Source organism: Anser anser, assembly GCF_964211835.1.
Source record: "Anser anser genome assembly, chromosome: 15".
Lineage (NCBI taxonomy): Eukaryota > Metazoa > Chordata > Aves > Anseriformes > Anatidae > Anser > Anser anser.
In genome coordinates, this window is record NC_139736.1 from 17,685,005 (window position 1) to 17,701,150 (window position 16,146).

General features: G+C 41.1%; 2 protein-coding genes across 6 annotated transcripts in view; both read right to left on the reverse strand.

Annotated features, from left to right (window-relative positions):
- The window catches only part of TXNDC11 (thioredoxin domain containing 11), a 36,394-nt gene extending 32,488 nt beyond the window's left edge, over positions 1-3,906 (reverse strand). Inside the window, exon 1 of one of the 2 annotated variants that reach the window (XM_083799836.1) lies at positions 3,630-3,906. In XM_083799836.1, the coding sequence (XP_083655962.1) occupies positions 3,630-3,781 (152 nt within the window). In that variant the 5' untranslated portion in view covers positions 3,782-3,906. The remainder of the gene's footprint in view (positions 1-3,629) is intronic. The other variant, XM_083799837.1, reaches the window with a different exon arrangement.
- Positions 3,907-4,133: 227 nt separating this feature from the next.
- The window catches only part of ZC3H7A (zinc finger CCCH-type containing 7A), a 29,395-nt gene continuing 17,382 nt past the window's right edge, over positions 4,134-16,146 (reverse strand). For 3 of the 4 annotated variants that reach the window (XM_083799832.1, XM_083799834.1, XM_083799833.1), the window contains exons 13-23: positions 15,701-15,862; positions 14,448-14,644; positions 14,119-14,216; positions 12,891-13,072; positions 10,714-10,790; positions 10,035-10,168; positions 9,566-9,671; positions 8,940-9,048; positions 7,922-8,055; positions 7,447-7,610; positions 4,134-6,182 (exon numbers count right to left, since the gene is read on the reverse strand). In XM_083799832.1, coding sequence (XP_083655958.1) covers positions 5,993-6,182; positions 7,447-7,610; positions 7,922-8,055; positions 8,940-9,048; positions 9,566-9,671; positions 10,035-10,168; positions 10,714-10,790; positions 12,891-13,072; positions 14,119-14,216; positions 14,448-14,644; positions 15,701-15,862 — 1,553 coding nt within the window. In that variant the 3' untranslated portion in view covers positions 4,134-5,992. Of the gene's footprint in view, positions 6,183-7,446; positions 7,611-7,921; positions 8,072-8,939; positions 9,049-9,565; positions 9,672-10,034; positions 10,169-10,713; positions 10,791-12,890; positions 13,073-14,118; positions 14,217-14,447; positions 14,645-15,700; positions 15,863-16,146 lie in introns of all 4 variants that reach the window. The other variant, XR_014572687.1, reaches the window with a different exon arrangement.

Here is a 16,146-nt window from a genome sequence, read left to right on the forward strand (position 1 = left end):
TTCTAAAAGTCATGGAAGTTCTTAATTCAAACATAAGAGGCAGTTTTCATATCAAATCCAGACTTTTTAAAATACAAACTGGTTCCTCATGTACACAATTCATTAATTCCACTACTCACAAACCAATTTGTTTTCACGCAGATGGCCAAAAATCTCATTTGTCCCATGGACTTCTATCTTTGGTCCTTCTTGTCTCCCCCCTCACTAACCCTTCTTCCCCAGCCCTTGGTTTCTTAGGTCCCCTCAAATCAGTTCCCGTTTCCCTCCCATTCCTATACCCCACTTTTAGCCAAACCGTTCACTTCTTCCCCATACAGAAGCACCACCCCAACTCACCGGCCATGTGCTGAGTAGGCACTGAAAGCCAAACGCGGCCCATAAGCGTTAACCTCACACTGACACCTGCTTCTTAGGAGACATTAAATGAGAATTTCTTCTCTTACACATATTCAGGTTCTCCATTTTCATTACACTGCTTAAAAACCTCTGCTTCCTCTACTGGATTAAACTGGAAGTGGACAATCGGTTCAAGAGTTATGGTGAAAGGGCAGACAGATGGACACAGGGTATGACAGCATAAGCCTTAAAAATGAGATAGGAAATTGGCTCTAAAGTACATATATAAAATAGGTCATCAGAACATACACCATGGCACGAATGAGTCAAGAACTACATGTCTATCCTCAAACAGGAAAAAAAACAAAACTAAACAACCTCTAGTAACTATGAATTTATCAGCAGTCCTGGCTACCAGGGGAGGCCCCAGCTGACTGGTGGCTAGCAAACATGACGCCCATCTACAAGAGGGGCCTGAAGGTAGACCCGGGGAACTACAGGCCTGTTAGTTTGACCTCAGTGCCAGGGAAGCTCATGGAGCAGATTAGCTTGAGTGTCATCACGTGGCACTTGCAGGGCAACCAGGCGATCAGGCCCAGTCAGCATGGGTTTATGAAAGGCAGGTCCTGTTTGATGAACCTGATCTCCTTCTTTGTCCTCACTGACAAAGTGACGCGCTTGGTGGATGAGGGGAAGGCTGTGGATGTGGTCTACCTTGACTTCAGTAAGGCCTTTGACACCGTTTCCCACATTCTCCTCAAGAAACTGGCTGCTCGTGGATTGGACTGGCATACGCTTCGTTGGGTTCAAAACTGGCTGGATAGCCGGGCCCAAAGAGTTGTGGTGAATGGAGCCAAATCCAGTTGGAGGCCGGTCACTAGTGGAGTCCCCCAGGGCTCAGTGCTGGGGCCGGTCCTCTTTAATATCTTTATCGATGACCTGGATGAGGAGATCGAGTGCACCCTCAGTAAGTTTGCAGATGACACCAAGTTAGGTGCGTGTGTCGATCTGCTCGAGGGTAGGAAGGCTCTGCAGGAGGATCTGGATAGGTTGGACCGATGGGCTGAGGCCAACTGTATGAGGTTCAACAAGGCCAAGTGCCGGGTCCTGCATCTGGGGCGTAACAACCCCAAGCAGAGCTACAGGCTGGGAGATGAGTGGTTGGAAAGCTGCCTGGCAGAGAAGGACCTGGAAGTATTGGTTGATAGTCGGCTGAATATGAGCCAGCAGTGTGCTCAGGTGGCCAAGAAGGCCAACAGCATCCTGGCTTGCATAAGAAGCAGTGTGGCCAGCAGGGCTAGGGAAGTGATTGTCCCCCTGTACTCGGCTCTGGTGAGGCCGCACCTCGAGTACTGTGTTCAGTTTTGGGCCCCTCGCTACAAGAAGGACATGGAGGTGCTCGAGAGAGTCCAGAGAAGGGCGACGAAGCTGGTGAGGGGTCTGGAGAACAAGTCTTACGAGGAGCGGCTGGGGGAGCTGGGATTGTTGAGCCTGGAGAAGAGGAGGCTCAGGGGCGACGCTATCGCACTCCACAGATACCTTAAAGGAGGCTGTAGCGAGGTGGGGGTTGATCTATTCTCCCACGTGTCTGGTGACAGGATGAGGGGGAATGGGCTAAAGTTGCGCCAGGGGAGGTTTAGGTTGGATGTTAGGAAGAACTTCTTTACTGAAAGGGTTGTTAGGCATTGGAATGGGCTGCCCAGGGAGGTGGTTGAGTCGCCATCCCTGGAGGTCTTTAAAAGACGTTTAGATGTAGCCCTTAGTGATATGGTTTAGTGGAGGACTTGTTAGTGTTAGGTCAGAGGTTGGACTTGGTGATCTTGGAGGTCTCTTCCAACCTAGATGATTCTGTGAAAAAAAGCACCACACGACAAATGAAGAGCCACCAGCTTCTTACTCTGATTTGCTCAATAGTGCCTCCCTCTGATGTATAGCACAGGACCTTCACATAGTTTTCACATACAAACTAAGCCTCATTTCAACAGAACAACCTGATAATAACAGAAAGCACACACAAGCGTGTTTCAGATCAGGCCCCTCGCCTGCCAAGTCCTCTCAGTCGTCAGGCTGCCTCAAAAGACATTTGCATGGTGCCAGAAATAGTTCAGCCTCTACACCACAGGCTTTCCACAATTACACGTTAGCTCAGGCTGCAGCTGGCTGTTCCTTGAGTGTCTACAAACCTGCAATACCTTGGTCCCCACAGGTGGATTCCCTTGTAGTAAGTGAATTTTCCCTTCCATACACTTTATTCACGGGTTGTAGAAGTTCCTGCCACTTACAACATGTAACTGTACTTTAGTGCTAAGACTTGATTACAAACTGAACTGATGTGCATTGGGAGATTAAGTATTATAGTCATAGTTAATGTGTACAATTAACCATCCTCCAAATCGCACATGGAATTTATACACTTGAATTTTCTGTTTCTGACAGCAACACAACGCAGAACACTTTCCTGATATTAGCTTTTCTGTCTGACTACACTATGAAAAGCCAAAACACCGTAACTAAATTTTCTGTGGAGAGTATAGGTCGGTGAGAAGCTCATTCCAGAAGCAACTTGTCAGCTTTCATATACAGCTAGGAATGAAATGAAAGGTACGTGCAAGTTTTTGAAGAAAGGGGCACAGGAAGAGAACAGAAACATCATGGTAAGTGTCGAGCGCAGGAAAAAAAAAATAATAAAAACGTATGATGTACGTTTTAGTAATGGACAGTTGAACAGGGAGGTGACTGTGAGGTGAACAGGGAGTTGAACAGTCTGGTGACTGTGGGTCAGCGGCCATTGGAGGCACGACACTGACCAAAGCCTTAAGGTCCGTCGTGGTTCGGGCAGCCCCGTGGAAGGAGCACTGAGAGCAGGCCTCGGTGCTTCTCGGCCACGTTACCTGCGGGCAGGGCCCCTCAGCCAACACATGTCGGCCTCTGCACGGCAGGGAGGCGGCCAGCCCCGTGCCACTTTCCCCGCTCCCAAATCCGGACCCCAAAGCAGCCCTCTCACCCCAGCACAGCGCGCAGCCAGGAGTCACCGTGCCCTAAAATCCCATCGACGGCACCCGGATCCCGATTTAGGGCCCAGAATCGCGTGGCCAAGCTGTGGTACCTCCCGGCACCTCGGGACCGAGCCCTCCTGTTCCCCCACACGCCCCCCCCCCCGGTGCGGCAGGGGCCGGAACCCATGGGGCCAGGCCGGTTGCCATGAGGAAGCCCTGTCCGGCAGCAGGCCCAGCGCCCGACCACCGAGGGGGGAGAGCCCCAGGCCGGGGCCACCAACCCCCGCCCGCCATTACCTGCAGGTGACTTTGAGGGCGACGAGAAAGGCGCAGCCCAGCGCGATAGCAGCACCGCATAGCAGCTCGGGCCGCCGCGCCATGCGGGCGGCGCGGGGCCGCGGGCTGGAGGCAGCCGGGGGGCCGGGGCCAGGGCCGCCGCATAACGACATCGCCCCCGGGCGGGGCGCGGCGGGGCGGGGCCGGCCTGCAGGTCACCGGGCCCCGGGAGCGCCCCGCCGCCTGCCCGGTTGCCGGCGAACCCGCCGCCGCCACGTCGCGCCGCCCCGAGCAGGCGCACAGGCGGCCGGGAGGGGCGGGGAGGCCGCGCCTTTCCTCCTCCTCCACCTCAGGGAGCTCCTCCTCCTCCGGGCATTCCCTCCTCCTCTTCAGGGGGCTCGGCTCCTCATCCTCCTCCTCAGGGGGTCCCTCCGTTCCTGACAGGACCGCAAGCCCCTCTGGAAGCTGCTCCCCCCGCTCCCCCTCCCCCCCCCCATGGATTAATTAAAGCTCTCACACCGTCCGTACAGAACAAGGCTTTCATATTTAGTTTTGTCTAGGATAACTTCCAATAATTTACAGAGCACTTACATTAAACAAGGAAAGCATAAAATTGAGAAAGCAAGTCAGAAAGGCACACAATACAATCAGGTTTTGTCACAGAAATAACAGTGTCATAGTACTCTATTTCAAGCTCAGTTTATTACAAACAATGCAAAAAATTAGCATCGCATGAGGTGGTATTTCAAGCACCAAGCTCATTTTGTATGCATACTGCACATTGTATTCAAATGCACCCCAGCCGAGTCTGCAAGGAACAGTTACTACACAAGTTCCCCCGTGCTGAGGCTGAGGGCGTTGGTTTAGTATTATTCATTGTGCTTTTAGTTCGTGAAGTGAAAGGGAAATAACATCCAGGCTTGTCACTTGCATGGGTATCACTGAACTTTGGTTCAACACTTTATACATACACAATATATTGCCAGTGACTACATTCAAACTACTGAAGTCATTCTTAAAGCTCTTCTAATTAGATAGGTGAGCCAATAGAGGAGAATAAAAATACTCGAGAGGAGGGAGAGGTAAGGCATGGGGAATAAAAGAAGGGAGGAGAAACCTCACTTTAGCTATTTTGAATGACTGACTGAAAGAAGCTTCATTTAAAAAAAACAAACTGAATTAACACAAAATTGAAGCTGGACGTATGATCTGCAGAGAAGCCAAAATGAAATAAATAGGAGCTCCAGTGACCATAAAGCCCAAAGGCTCATTTGTCAGAACTGATCTCAGCCCGTGGATGGCTTCCATTACCTATGGTCTGTGGGAAAGGGAATCTCGAGCACCACGCACCTTAGAGCTGAGGTGTTGATCATGTCCAAGTCAAAAGCCTGAAAACATGTCCCAGCACCACATAGCTCCAAAACACTCATCTAACTTTGCAAGTAAGTTGGCCATTTTTGTTATTTTAATAGTGTGATGAGTCCAAAGAGTTGATGCCAATAAAGAAAACTGCAAACAAGCAGCCAGCGATACAGATACCAACTTTCTAAATTTTAGCTATAGGTGCTCAAGCTTTTGCTAATAGGCAAATCATTGTTTGTTTTTACAAAATCTCAATCTTGAGAGGCTACATGCAGAAAACAGCTTTGTGTAAAGTTCTCTTTATTACAGGCAACATTAGTCCATACAATAATACACAATACTGACATACAAGTGTAATCTTTCAAAATCATCATTTAAACAGCAAAGACCAAGAAACAGAATTTTAACTACTTCATTTTCAAAAATTAATACGTTTTTCCTCTCAAGATCCTTTTTCAGTAAATGATATTGAAACATACAAATAGAGAAAAAAATACCCATTCAACATATATTGTAGTTAAATGGTTATTTTGTTTAAAATCTTTAATAAGAAAATCCTTTTTAGCAACCTACATATAGATAAGTAGCAAACTTTGTTTTAAACAAATCCTCTCCATTAAAAGATCTGAAGAATTTTCACTCATCATTTTCTTCTTAGCCTGTAACACTCAGTTTTGTAATACCTTGATGCCTTAAAGTTTTTCAACCGAAGGATTGATACTAGGGGGGCTTCCTAGACATTATGACCTCGCTTCCCCCCTTCTATTCCCTAACTTTCTGTCCAACAGGAGGTGAGTAAGCACATAATACTTCAGATTTTTTTTTAATCACCACTCTGTTTCACAAGAGCATAGACAGGTCCACTCAATCCCCCTAAATCTACTATATTTTTGCTGTTCAGGAGGAACAATATATGCCAATAAAAGCAGAAAACCTGCAGCTTTTCTGTCACATGCTTTTGATTATTGTCAAATTCTCTGGTTTATGCTTCCAGCTGGTAACATGTATATGTCATCTCAGTATTAGTTTAAATCTTTAAACAAAAAACTATATTTTCCAAAGTCATTATCACTGGGAGCAATCAAGTGGTCTTTTCTTGCTTTGCTGAGCTTCATTCTTAAAACTTGTCTTCTTTCTTCCCACTCATGGAGTTCAGCATTTCCATGGGCAAATTTACAGTTGTTTCCTTCAGTGCAAGTACCAGCCATATATCTGTTAAGACACATTTCAAATAGTGTTTTTATAACATTATCATGACAACTATTTTATCTAGGTATTTTCCCCGGTCATGTTTCTCAGATACACTAAAACCTTAAGGATACAAACCTAACTAGAAGAGTATTCTACCTTTTAAGTAAGACAGTAGCTGTAAAGTATTTGCAGAGAAGAGTTGACTCTCTTCTTTCTGCTCTTCATGCTCCTACTTTACTGAGTCATTTAATGCTTGACATCTTTAATTTGGTAAGGTCAAATTATCAGTTAAATTAATATCTTAACATTTAATCCACTAAGATAAACTACTTTTGTTCAAAAACAATTTCTGTTAAAAAATATTTTCCCTTTGCTAACTAAGTTTGGTTTTGAAGTACTCAGTATGACTTAAGAAATCATTTTATTCTAGTATTTTTCCATTAAGTGGTAAGCATACCAGTTTATATTCACTTTATACTGCACAGCTGAGGTCCATTAGCATACAAAACATCAAATACATTTAGGATGTTACTAAAAGTTTAGTAAAGGGGGCATGTAAAACTTCCACGCAAAGACCGCCCACACAAAATAACTTGCTTTATATGCTATGCAATTTCTCTAAATCTTTAAAACATTCAAAATCTTTAACTTCATACTGAGTAACAAAGGTCTCTGGACCAGCACAGTGAACTTTTAACTCCAAAACACAGATTCCCAAGGTTTTAGCCTTCCAAGAAGATTCCAACAGTGGGAAGAACTGCCAACCGGCTTCCCAAAATCTACCGCAGTCAGGTAAAACAGGCTGCATTTAAGAGCAGCAAAGGGAGCATCAAAATGTACAACCAAATGCAGGGAAAAAAAAAAAAAAAAGAAAAAAAGAACAGGTCTGTGCCAACAAAATTTCTACTTGCCTTATAGCTCCAATAACAGTATCCAGCTAGGTACTGTTCTTGTGTTCCACGGGTAATGGAAGGCAGATTCCTAAATAAACTTGTAATAACAACAGTATTTTTTGACAAAGTTTTGCCCAGCTGCAATTAACTTGTGACCCTTTATTAAGGCCACACAAGCAATTCATTTGGTTCCACGCTTAGGAAGCTTGTTGCTCCCTGAGTTGTAACAGTGCATGCTAAAATACTGTCCATTACTTACTTTCTTGTTGAAAGATATATGCAAAGCAAGAAATATTACAACATCTCATGTTAAAACTAGTAACTGCACTGATTATTTACACTATGAACTGTCATTCTTCAGCATTTTTGACATCTTAAAAAAAAACACCTACCTATCACAAATGCTAAAATATCCAGTTGGAAAGCGATACTGCCAGCAGTTTTGATCATCCTCAGTGTGGAAAACCTTTTCTTTATGCTTCTCAGAAGAAATGTGACCCTGCCATTGTTTCTCACTATTACAGTTCTTCCCACACATCCAACAGTGAAAATCCACCTGTTTTATAAGGAATTTGAAAACAAAACATTGAGAATATAAGCACAGAACTGTTCCTAATACATTTTAAACGTTTTCTTCACGTTGCCTTGCTGTTTAGCTCATCAGATACACCTACTTTAACAATCACCTTTAGTTTATGAACTTCACTGGCTTTACAGGATTCAGAAGACTGCTCTACAGTCTTAAAGTTTTCATTTAGTGTAGCTAGTATCATCTAAAGAAGCACCAAGTAGGGACAACAGTGTGTTACTGACTGGAGGGAAGGGAAACAGGCACTTGAATTTAGAATTACATCTATGATTACTTACTGTAACTTCAGCATAGTCAGTCGGCATGTGAATTTGCTTCCCATTTTCTTTATTTGCCTGAGCAGCTGTATCATCTCCTTTTTCTGGTTTTTGACTTTTTAGCCATATGTCATACAACTGCTCCAAGTCTTGAACTAATGAGAGCAGAAGCTAAAATAAGTAAATTAGCAATTAAGGCAAGAGTTTGAGAATACTAGATAAATGACTGAGTTTGCAAGCTTAATTCAGTTCCCATCTATGGTAAGAAGAAAAAAGGAAGGACACGGTATAGACAGTTACACAGCTTAGAGATAAGAGCCAAGAGCAATATGAATCTCTGGCTACTTACCAAGGGGAAAGGAAGATGTTACACGTTTCTGAACAGACACCCAGAGTAAAGATAACAACTATGCCACCAGATAACAACTACATCACGGTATATTAATATCTGTATTTCTAAATGCTAATACAAAGTATGCTACAACTTTGGTTGGATTTAGTTTGCTTTCTTGCAGACCGTAACAATACCATTTCTGTCGGGTATTACTGATCGTTTTTGATTACTCCTGCCCTGCAACTCTCTAATGGGATAACAAATCAACAACTGAAAGTGCACAGTCATTCCCAGTAAACACCCAAGGGCAGGAAGGAGGGCCAAGGGGACGAAGGGGAATGCTTCCACAAATAGCTTGCCACCATATGCTAGCCACAGAATCCTTGTGTGTTCACATAGCAATACAGGGCATAAGTGCTAAACAACATTATTGATACACAGATCAATATGCTACTTCTAACATCTTAAAAAATATGATACAGACTACTTTATTGCTTAAATACACTGTGGGCCATGAATACATAATATCATTAATTTTATTTATTTCTGAATATCCAGCCTGGGTATATTCAAATTAAAAAAGAAGCTCCTGCAAGGCTTACTACAAAAGAATAAAGTGGATTAAAAACTTATTGAGGAACAAGAATGAAAAGATTTAGAGCATGCCTTTAAATGTTTACTTTTTTTTTTTTTTTTTAAACTTACTGCTGTTCTCCTTCATATAGGTCCACATCTCTCTTTCCTCAGGACTGTGAGCAAATGAGCAGTTTCCATCATACTGACATTTCTTGCCTGAAGCAATATGATTGCACAACTGGAACATGAATTAAAAAAATACTCCTTATGAATATAATGAGTAAATGAATGATACCAGAAAATGCTTTTTAAGTCTTGGCTAGCGTTCTCCCCCCAGTCAGGCATTTATATCACATGAAAAGTAAAACTGTGTTTGTTCTATAAAAAAAACAAAACTATTACTGTAGTCAGAGAGAGTAAACTGTTTGAAGCAAGTACCATGACTGCTTTTTGCCTCTTACCAAACTACCAGAGCACACAGATGTTTAAACCACTTCTGAAATGCTTACTGTAAATAGTTAGAATTTAGTTAAATCACTTTTTAAGGTGACTAACTGCCATTGATGAGAAAGGGCTTCAGTAGCAGAAAAGAACTGATCTCAGATGTTAAGACTGAGCTCTGCAGAAACACTATTAGCACGTCCCCACCAGCTCCCATGAGAATTTCTGCAGAACTGATGAAAAAAGCTCAATTACTGGTATTCTCCAGTTACCCCATTTTCTTAACCAACAAGGTTAGTTTTAGGTTAACATACATCGAACTGCAAAGGCACTTGTTTCTTTGCTGGAAGAGGACGAATGGTCATCCACTTCTTACGTTCATTAGACATCACTAGCACCACACGGCGATCTTTGGTCCACCTGGATAAAAACAGATGCATGCAATGAAAAAAAAAATATTACTAAAAAAGACAGAGTGTGTAGACAGAAGTAGAACCAGGAAAGCCACAAATGTTTCTTTGTAAATCTCAAATAGGTGGGGAAAGCTTTAACTGAATTTTGCTGGAAACTCTACCATAACTTATAATTAAAAAAGCAAATTGCCACTGTAGCATTTCTCATTACCAACTATTAACATACTTCAAAGAGATTTACTGTGTTCTGCTTCAATACACTTTTTGAGCTCTTTGTATGACCTCCTTCCTTAGCAGTAACAAAGTTTCCCAAAAGAGGCTTTAAACAGCTGACAAAAAGGCAAAATTTTCACTGTTCTGTCTTACTTACGGGTGTCTTGCCTTTGCACTGCAGTATTTTTTGTTTCTGTCTGGCTCGTTAACTTGACCATTTCTCCAGCACTGGCCACAAACAAACTTCATCTTCAAATTAAGTGATCCATATTTCATTTGGTTCCCAAGGATCTTAAGCCAAAAAAATAACAACAACAATAAAAGGTATTTTGTATCTGCAAAGAAATCCACACATAATTATGAATTACCCCTACAATAAAAGTATACAACCTATGTCCTGAAGCAGATATTACACTACATGCCTTGTAATGGTTCAGCTTTAAATTTCAAATCTAGACATTTCTTAAAGAATGCCTTTTCATTTAACTTATTTCTGATTTAAGTATATGTACACAGAAGTTGTGATAATATGAATATGATGTATAAACTAAACAGATAAAGGTCCTACAGAAAAGACAACCAAGGGCCCTATGGCAGCTGCCTTTGAAATGACATTTAGGTTTCATGTTTCACCTATGACAGAATAAGAAAAACAAAAAAGCAATTGGTTTGAAGCAAAGCAAGCATTTTAAGCATAATTGCACCAAGAAAAGCTATACTGAAAGATCATTCGGGGAGAATTAAAAGTAATTTCTGAAATACACTACATTACACAGACCTAGAAAAAGAATTACCAGAGTTGCTACAGAGTTAGTTTCATGGCAAAATGAAAATACCTGTGATCCATGTGTGCTAGCTTCCATGTTCTGCCAATATTTCTTTGATTCTTGAACAATAGCATCATGTGAAATACCTGTAAAGGAAGGTAAAAAGTCCTTATGACTATCCTAAAATTGCAGAAATGCCCAAACTGGAGTGATACTCAAGACCCAATGTTTTATTTTTATATGTTTTACACACGTTATTTTATGTATATATACATATACACACAAACTCCTAAGAATCTCACAGGGGCCTCCAAAATAGAAATACTGTATATATAATCACATTGAAAAGCGAACACAATTTTTTTTTAAATTACAGATTGCTCAAATAAGTTAAGATACATCTTTGACTATTTATGTAAACATAATGTACTTATCCACTGAGAATCTATTTAGAAAACCTGGATTTTATTGTAGACCAGCAAAAAACTATTCAAATTGCCAGCTGAAAGAAACTAGATTATCCCTGCCTTCTTTAAAAAGATCTTAAACAAGCCTTGTTAATTAGATCTTGTTTCAGAAAGGCCATTCTTACAACTATTTCAGCTAAGGCTCCCATCAGAGCTACACAGTGTTCTCACATACTGTAACATTTGCTATCATTCCACACAAATACAGACTGTCATCTGTGTTTGGTTTGAGGGTTGGTAAAACACTTCTTTCCTGACGTAGCATTCCTTTACTTCCCACACCCTACATTCAGAAGAGGACCATCGTTCAAAGTGCAGAGACTGAGCTTTAATTGTCTGTGGGGAACCATCAGGACAGCACAAACATCCTTCCAAAAATAAAACACATCCTTCTGTGGCAAATCAAGGGTTTCTTAGAGAACCCTTAGTTCAAAATAGAAATTACAGGATAAATATTTGCTGTCCCTGGCTATGTCGCGGCAGCAGGTAAGAACAGAAAATTAGTGTTTTACTTTCACACGGAGAGCTCTAAAGGCTCAGCCCAGGAGAGACTGAACAGCAATGATTTGCAAAGAAACAGTCACCTCTTGTCTCTCTGACTTCCTTACTCCAAAAATGTTCAGGTGTGTGTGACATCTTGGGTTAGCACACCAGTACAAGATTCTAGGTAGAAAGCTGAAGCAACAAGGAACCCCTTTTTCAAAGGGAGATTGAAGGACAAATCGCAGACATAAAGGAGTAAAACTCCCAGCAACACTGTACCGCATTGGGATTGACCTATTTCCTTGGATTTGACTTGGATTCAAAAACTGTGCAACATTTCTGGTTTTATTTCAAGAAAAAAAAAATCTGATGAAAATGAACTGTTTTGACAGTTTTTATTATTAAAACCGTTCTGATTTTGAAAAGCTAGTAGGCTTACTCAATACATCGTATTATATTTATACAACTGTTGATTGAATATTCTGTGTGAAAGATTTCAGCAGATTTGTTGTGGTTTAACCTGGCTGGCAGCTAAACACCACACAGCCGTTCGCTCACCCTCCCCCCTCCCTCTCTGGGATGGGGGAGAGAAACGGGAAAGTGAAGCCTGTGAGTTGAGATAAAGACAGTTTATTAAGACAGGAATATAATAATAACAATAATAATAATAATAATAATGATAATAGTATTAATAATAATAATGTGTAAGAAACAAGTGATGCACAATGCAATTGCTCACCACCCGCTGACCAGTGCCCAGCCTATCCCCGAGCAGCCGGCCCCCCACCCCGGCCAGCCACCCCTATATATTGTTTAGCATGACGTCAGATGGTATGGAATACCCCTTTGGCCAGTTTGGGTCAGCTGTCCTGGGTCTGTCCCCTCCCAGCTCCTGCTGCACCCCTAGCCTGCTCGCTGGCAGGACAGAGCGAGAAGCCGAAAAGTCCTTGGCCTGGTGTAAACACTGCTCTGCAACAATTGAAACATCAGCATGTTATCAGCGCTCTTCTCATCCTAATCCAAAACATAGCACCCTACCAGCTACTAGGAGGAAAAATTAACTCTGTCCTAACTGGACAGAGTCTTAACTGGACAGACTCCTAACTTAGGTCGGAGGTTGGACTCGATGATCTTGAGGTCTCTTCCAACCTAGAAATCTGTGATACTGTGATACTGTAACTGTAACTAGGACAAGATTGAAAGTCAATGCACTGATCCCAAGTTACTTATTTCAGGAGGAAGTGAGACAAGGAAGAAGCAGGATTAAGATTAAGGTGAGCACTTTGCTGAACATACCTGTTTCCTTCTGCATTATCCAGACTTTAAGCTCTACCAGACTGTGAGCATAAAAGCATTTATCCTCTCTTAAGCAGCCATAGTGCACCTCATGTCTGCACAGGTCAAGTTGACAACGAACTTGAAAAGGGCGGATTTTGGAATACTTCACCATAGTTTCTCGCAAAATGTGGACAAGGCACCTGTTTCAAGAAGAGTCAGTCTTAGATATGCCTTAAAATTACTTTCATGTGTGGCAAAACCACGTAAAATAACCATTCCTTATCACAGCTTATTCAAGTGCCTTTTTAACACTTCTTACTTGAAATCAGAAAACCAGAGACCTTCCCAAAAGGAAGTAGCACCTAATCATCATTTCTAGGTCGAGTAAACCAACATTATGAATCAGTGCTCTTGTGAAATCCAGAGGTTCCTCTTCTGCAAAACATTACTGCATCCAATCCAACTGGATCATTGGTTTCCATGAGGCAAAGCATACCATGTCTACTTTCAAGTATATAGTCTAATCAAATTACAAACACAAAGTACTTATTCTTTTGTAGAGCATCATTAAAGAGTTGATGCACCAAAGTAAAAGCCTTGCTCTTAGAGCGAAGCAGAGTACTAGCAAAGCAATTAAAACGCTCCCACTTGTGATTCCATTACATAACAAATGAAGTATATTTAATATCATAAACCCATTTAACACTAATACTGCTATAAAATCTTTCTTAGCTTTCAAGTAATAATGAAAGACACTTTTGTCACACTACTTTTCATATAATAATAAGGCCTAAAACTCTATTTCAGTTAATTAATTTCAGGTAATTAAAGTAAACCTGTTCTTAACTGATTGGGTTAAAACTAAAGTAAAATAAGCAAAACTGAGTAAGAACGAAGAAAGAGCAGACTTACGAAATCCTGTATGAATTTAACATCACACATATAATTATAGCAATGCAGCTCACCAGGTAGACGAGCTACTAACAAACTGACAAAGCAGTAGGATTCAAGTATGAGGGTGGATACCGCTAATTTTGAATGCATTGATAAACATATAGCTCACTTCCAATTTAGTTATGTGAAACAATCCTTGTTCAGTAAGTTTGTCTTATCAATACCGTCAAAGCACCACAGTTAATCAGCAAGGAAATTAGTAAACAGGTAAAAAATGAAAATCAATATTCAAAAATGCCCTGAAATCGCTGCTTTTAATTTGAAACTTAAAGAGATGGTATTTCAGACATACTTGTTATCTTCAAAGTCATGCATAGCAGGGTGAGAGCAAGAAGATGCATTATCTTTGTTCCTTTTGCTTATTATTCTGGGTTTGTGATCAAAACATTTCTGGAATACAAAAACAAGTAATTACAGAGTATATATTTTATATATTAAAAATATACCTCACCTTAAATATTTTATCATAGACTTCAACTAGTCTCTACTTTAGTGCTATTCAGATTATTACTGAATATGCATTTCAAAATATACAAGTTAGTCACAAACAAAAGCACTTCTTAACAGATAATTATATGATCTATTATAATTTTTATTGTATTATTAGAAATAAAGCAGCACCTCACAAAGAAACATAAATAATCCATGATGTTCTTGAAGAAGTCGGGACACAGTGAAGTTGATCTTTCCATTTCCTCCAAAAAGAGCTTCTCGACTAAAGGCTCCTTTGCGCTCCAGTGTCCATACATCTATCTCCTCTTGGCAATACGCAAACGTGCAGTGACCTGGATATCGGCATTCCTCTTCAGCAGCAACATCTAGAATAACACCACTGAATTTGACACTGCTCTCACATAACTCCTATTATAAGTTCATCTGAAAATCTTTACTATCTCCATTGAAAGTGTTAAATAAAGAAGTTATACCTGTTGCAAACAGGTCACTAAACTCTAACAGACAGCAGCAGAACCTCATGCAGAATGACTTGATGAAAATTTAGAGCTCCTCAAAAAGGCTGATGCACACCTCCATCACCTGTCCTCCTCTACTCTAAGGCAACAATGCGGAGAGCCCAGAATACCTCTGCTTAAATACAGACAGATACTTGTTAATTAATACACTAGTCAACTTGCTTACACCATACGCAGAAGTTCATAATGCAGAAGTCTAACAAGAATGCTCCGCTGTTGTTGTTTTTAATAGTAAGTGCTCAAAATACACTGTACAGGGCTGCAGGTGGCTGGGTGGTGTACCAAGCCTGCCTAACAGCCAGAGCAGTTTCTTTGCTAACCTACAAGAAGCTGAAAAAGCTGTCCTGCATGTCCCTCCCTGTCCAGAGCACATCTTTGTGAGAATACAACAACTCCTGATGAGAAGGTAGGTGCACCCTGAAAGACCTGCTGCAGTCAAGACAGCGGGATCCACTTTTCTGGACTCTACTCTTCTCTCATGCTGGCTGGCCAAACAGTAACACATACATACACCAAAGCTTTGGGGAAATATTAGAGATCAGAGGGGAACTACTCCCGTGCCTTTTCTTAGTAATCACTGTATGCATAATTCACAGGAAAAAGGCCCAAAGTGATACAGTAAAATGAAGCAAAAGTAAGAATATCACTTCTCTTCTGAGTGTGAAGTATGAAGTTATTCATAATTAAGGACAGAAGTACATCTCATGTTTTCTAAATAATCTTGTTGATCGTCAAAATATGGCTCCCCTCATGGCCTTTGAAAATATAAATAGCCCAGTGAACTTTCTTCCCCACCTCCCATGAACAAGAACAAAAACTCATTCTATACTTTACTGTGAAAAAGCTAAAAGGCATTACTTTGAGCGTAGACATTACCATTTTACCGTCTATAACAACACATACCTTTACATATATAATATGGTCCTACATATTGTGTCTTTGTTGGTCTTGGACGTATTTTTTTCCATGATTTATCTTCAGAGTTTTTTATTCTGCCAATTAGAATATCCTTCTTACATTTATGTTCTAAATTGGGATGGTAAGCATAATCCAATAATTTAGGACCTGAAATGATCACAGAGAATTGCTTATATTCACATAAATTGCAGCACACTTGTATCATTTCCACACACAGACCGGCACATACAACCAAAAGCAAAGTACACAAACACACTATATTGAATTCTTACTTGCACCAGCAAGTCTGAAGAACCAAAACTCATTAAGAACCACATCGAGCAGAATGAAAAAAATAAATACTTACACAACGACCAGTCCTGGCAATAAAAAGCACAAGTTATTTGGGGAGGGGGTGCTGTGTTACAACCTTAGAAGTACTATGGGAGGAT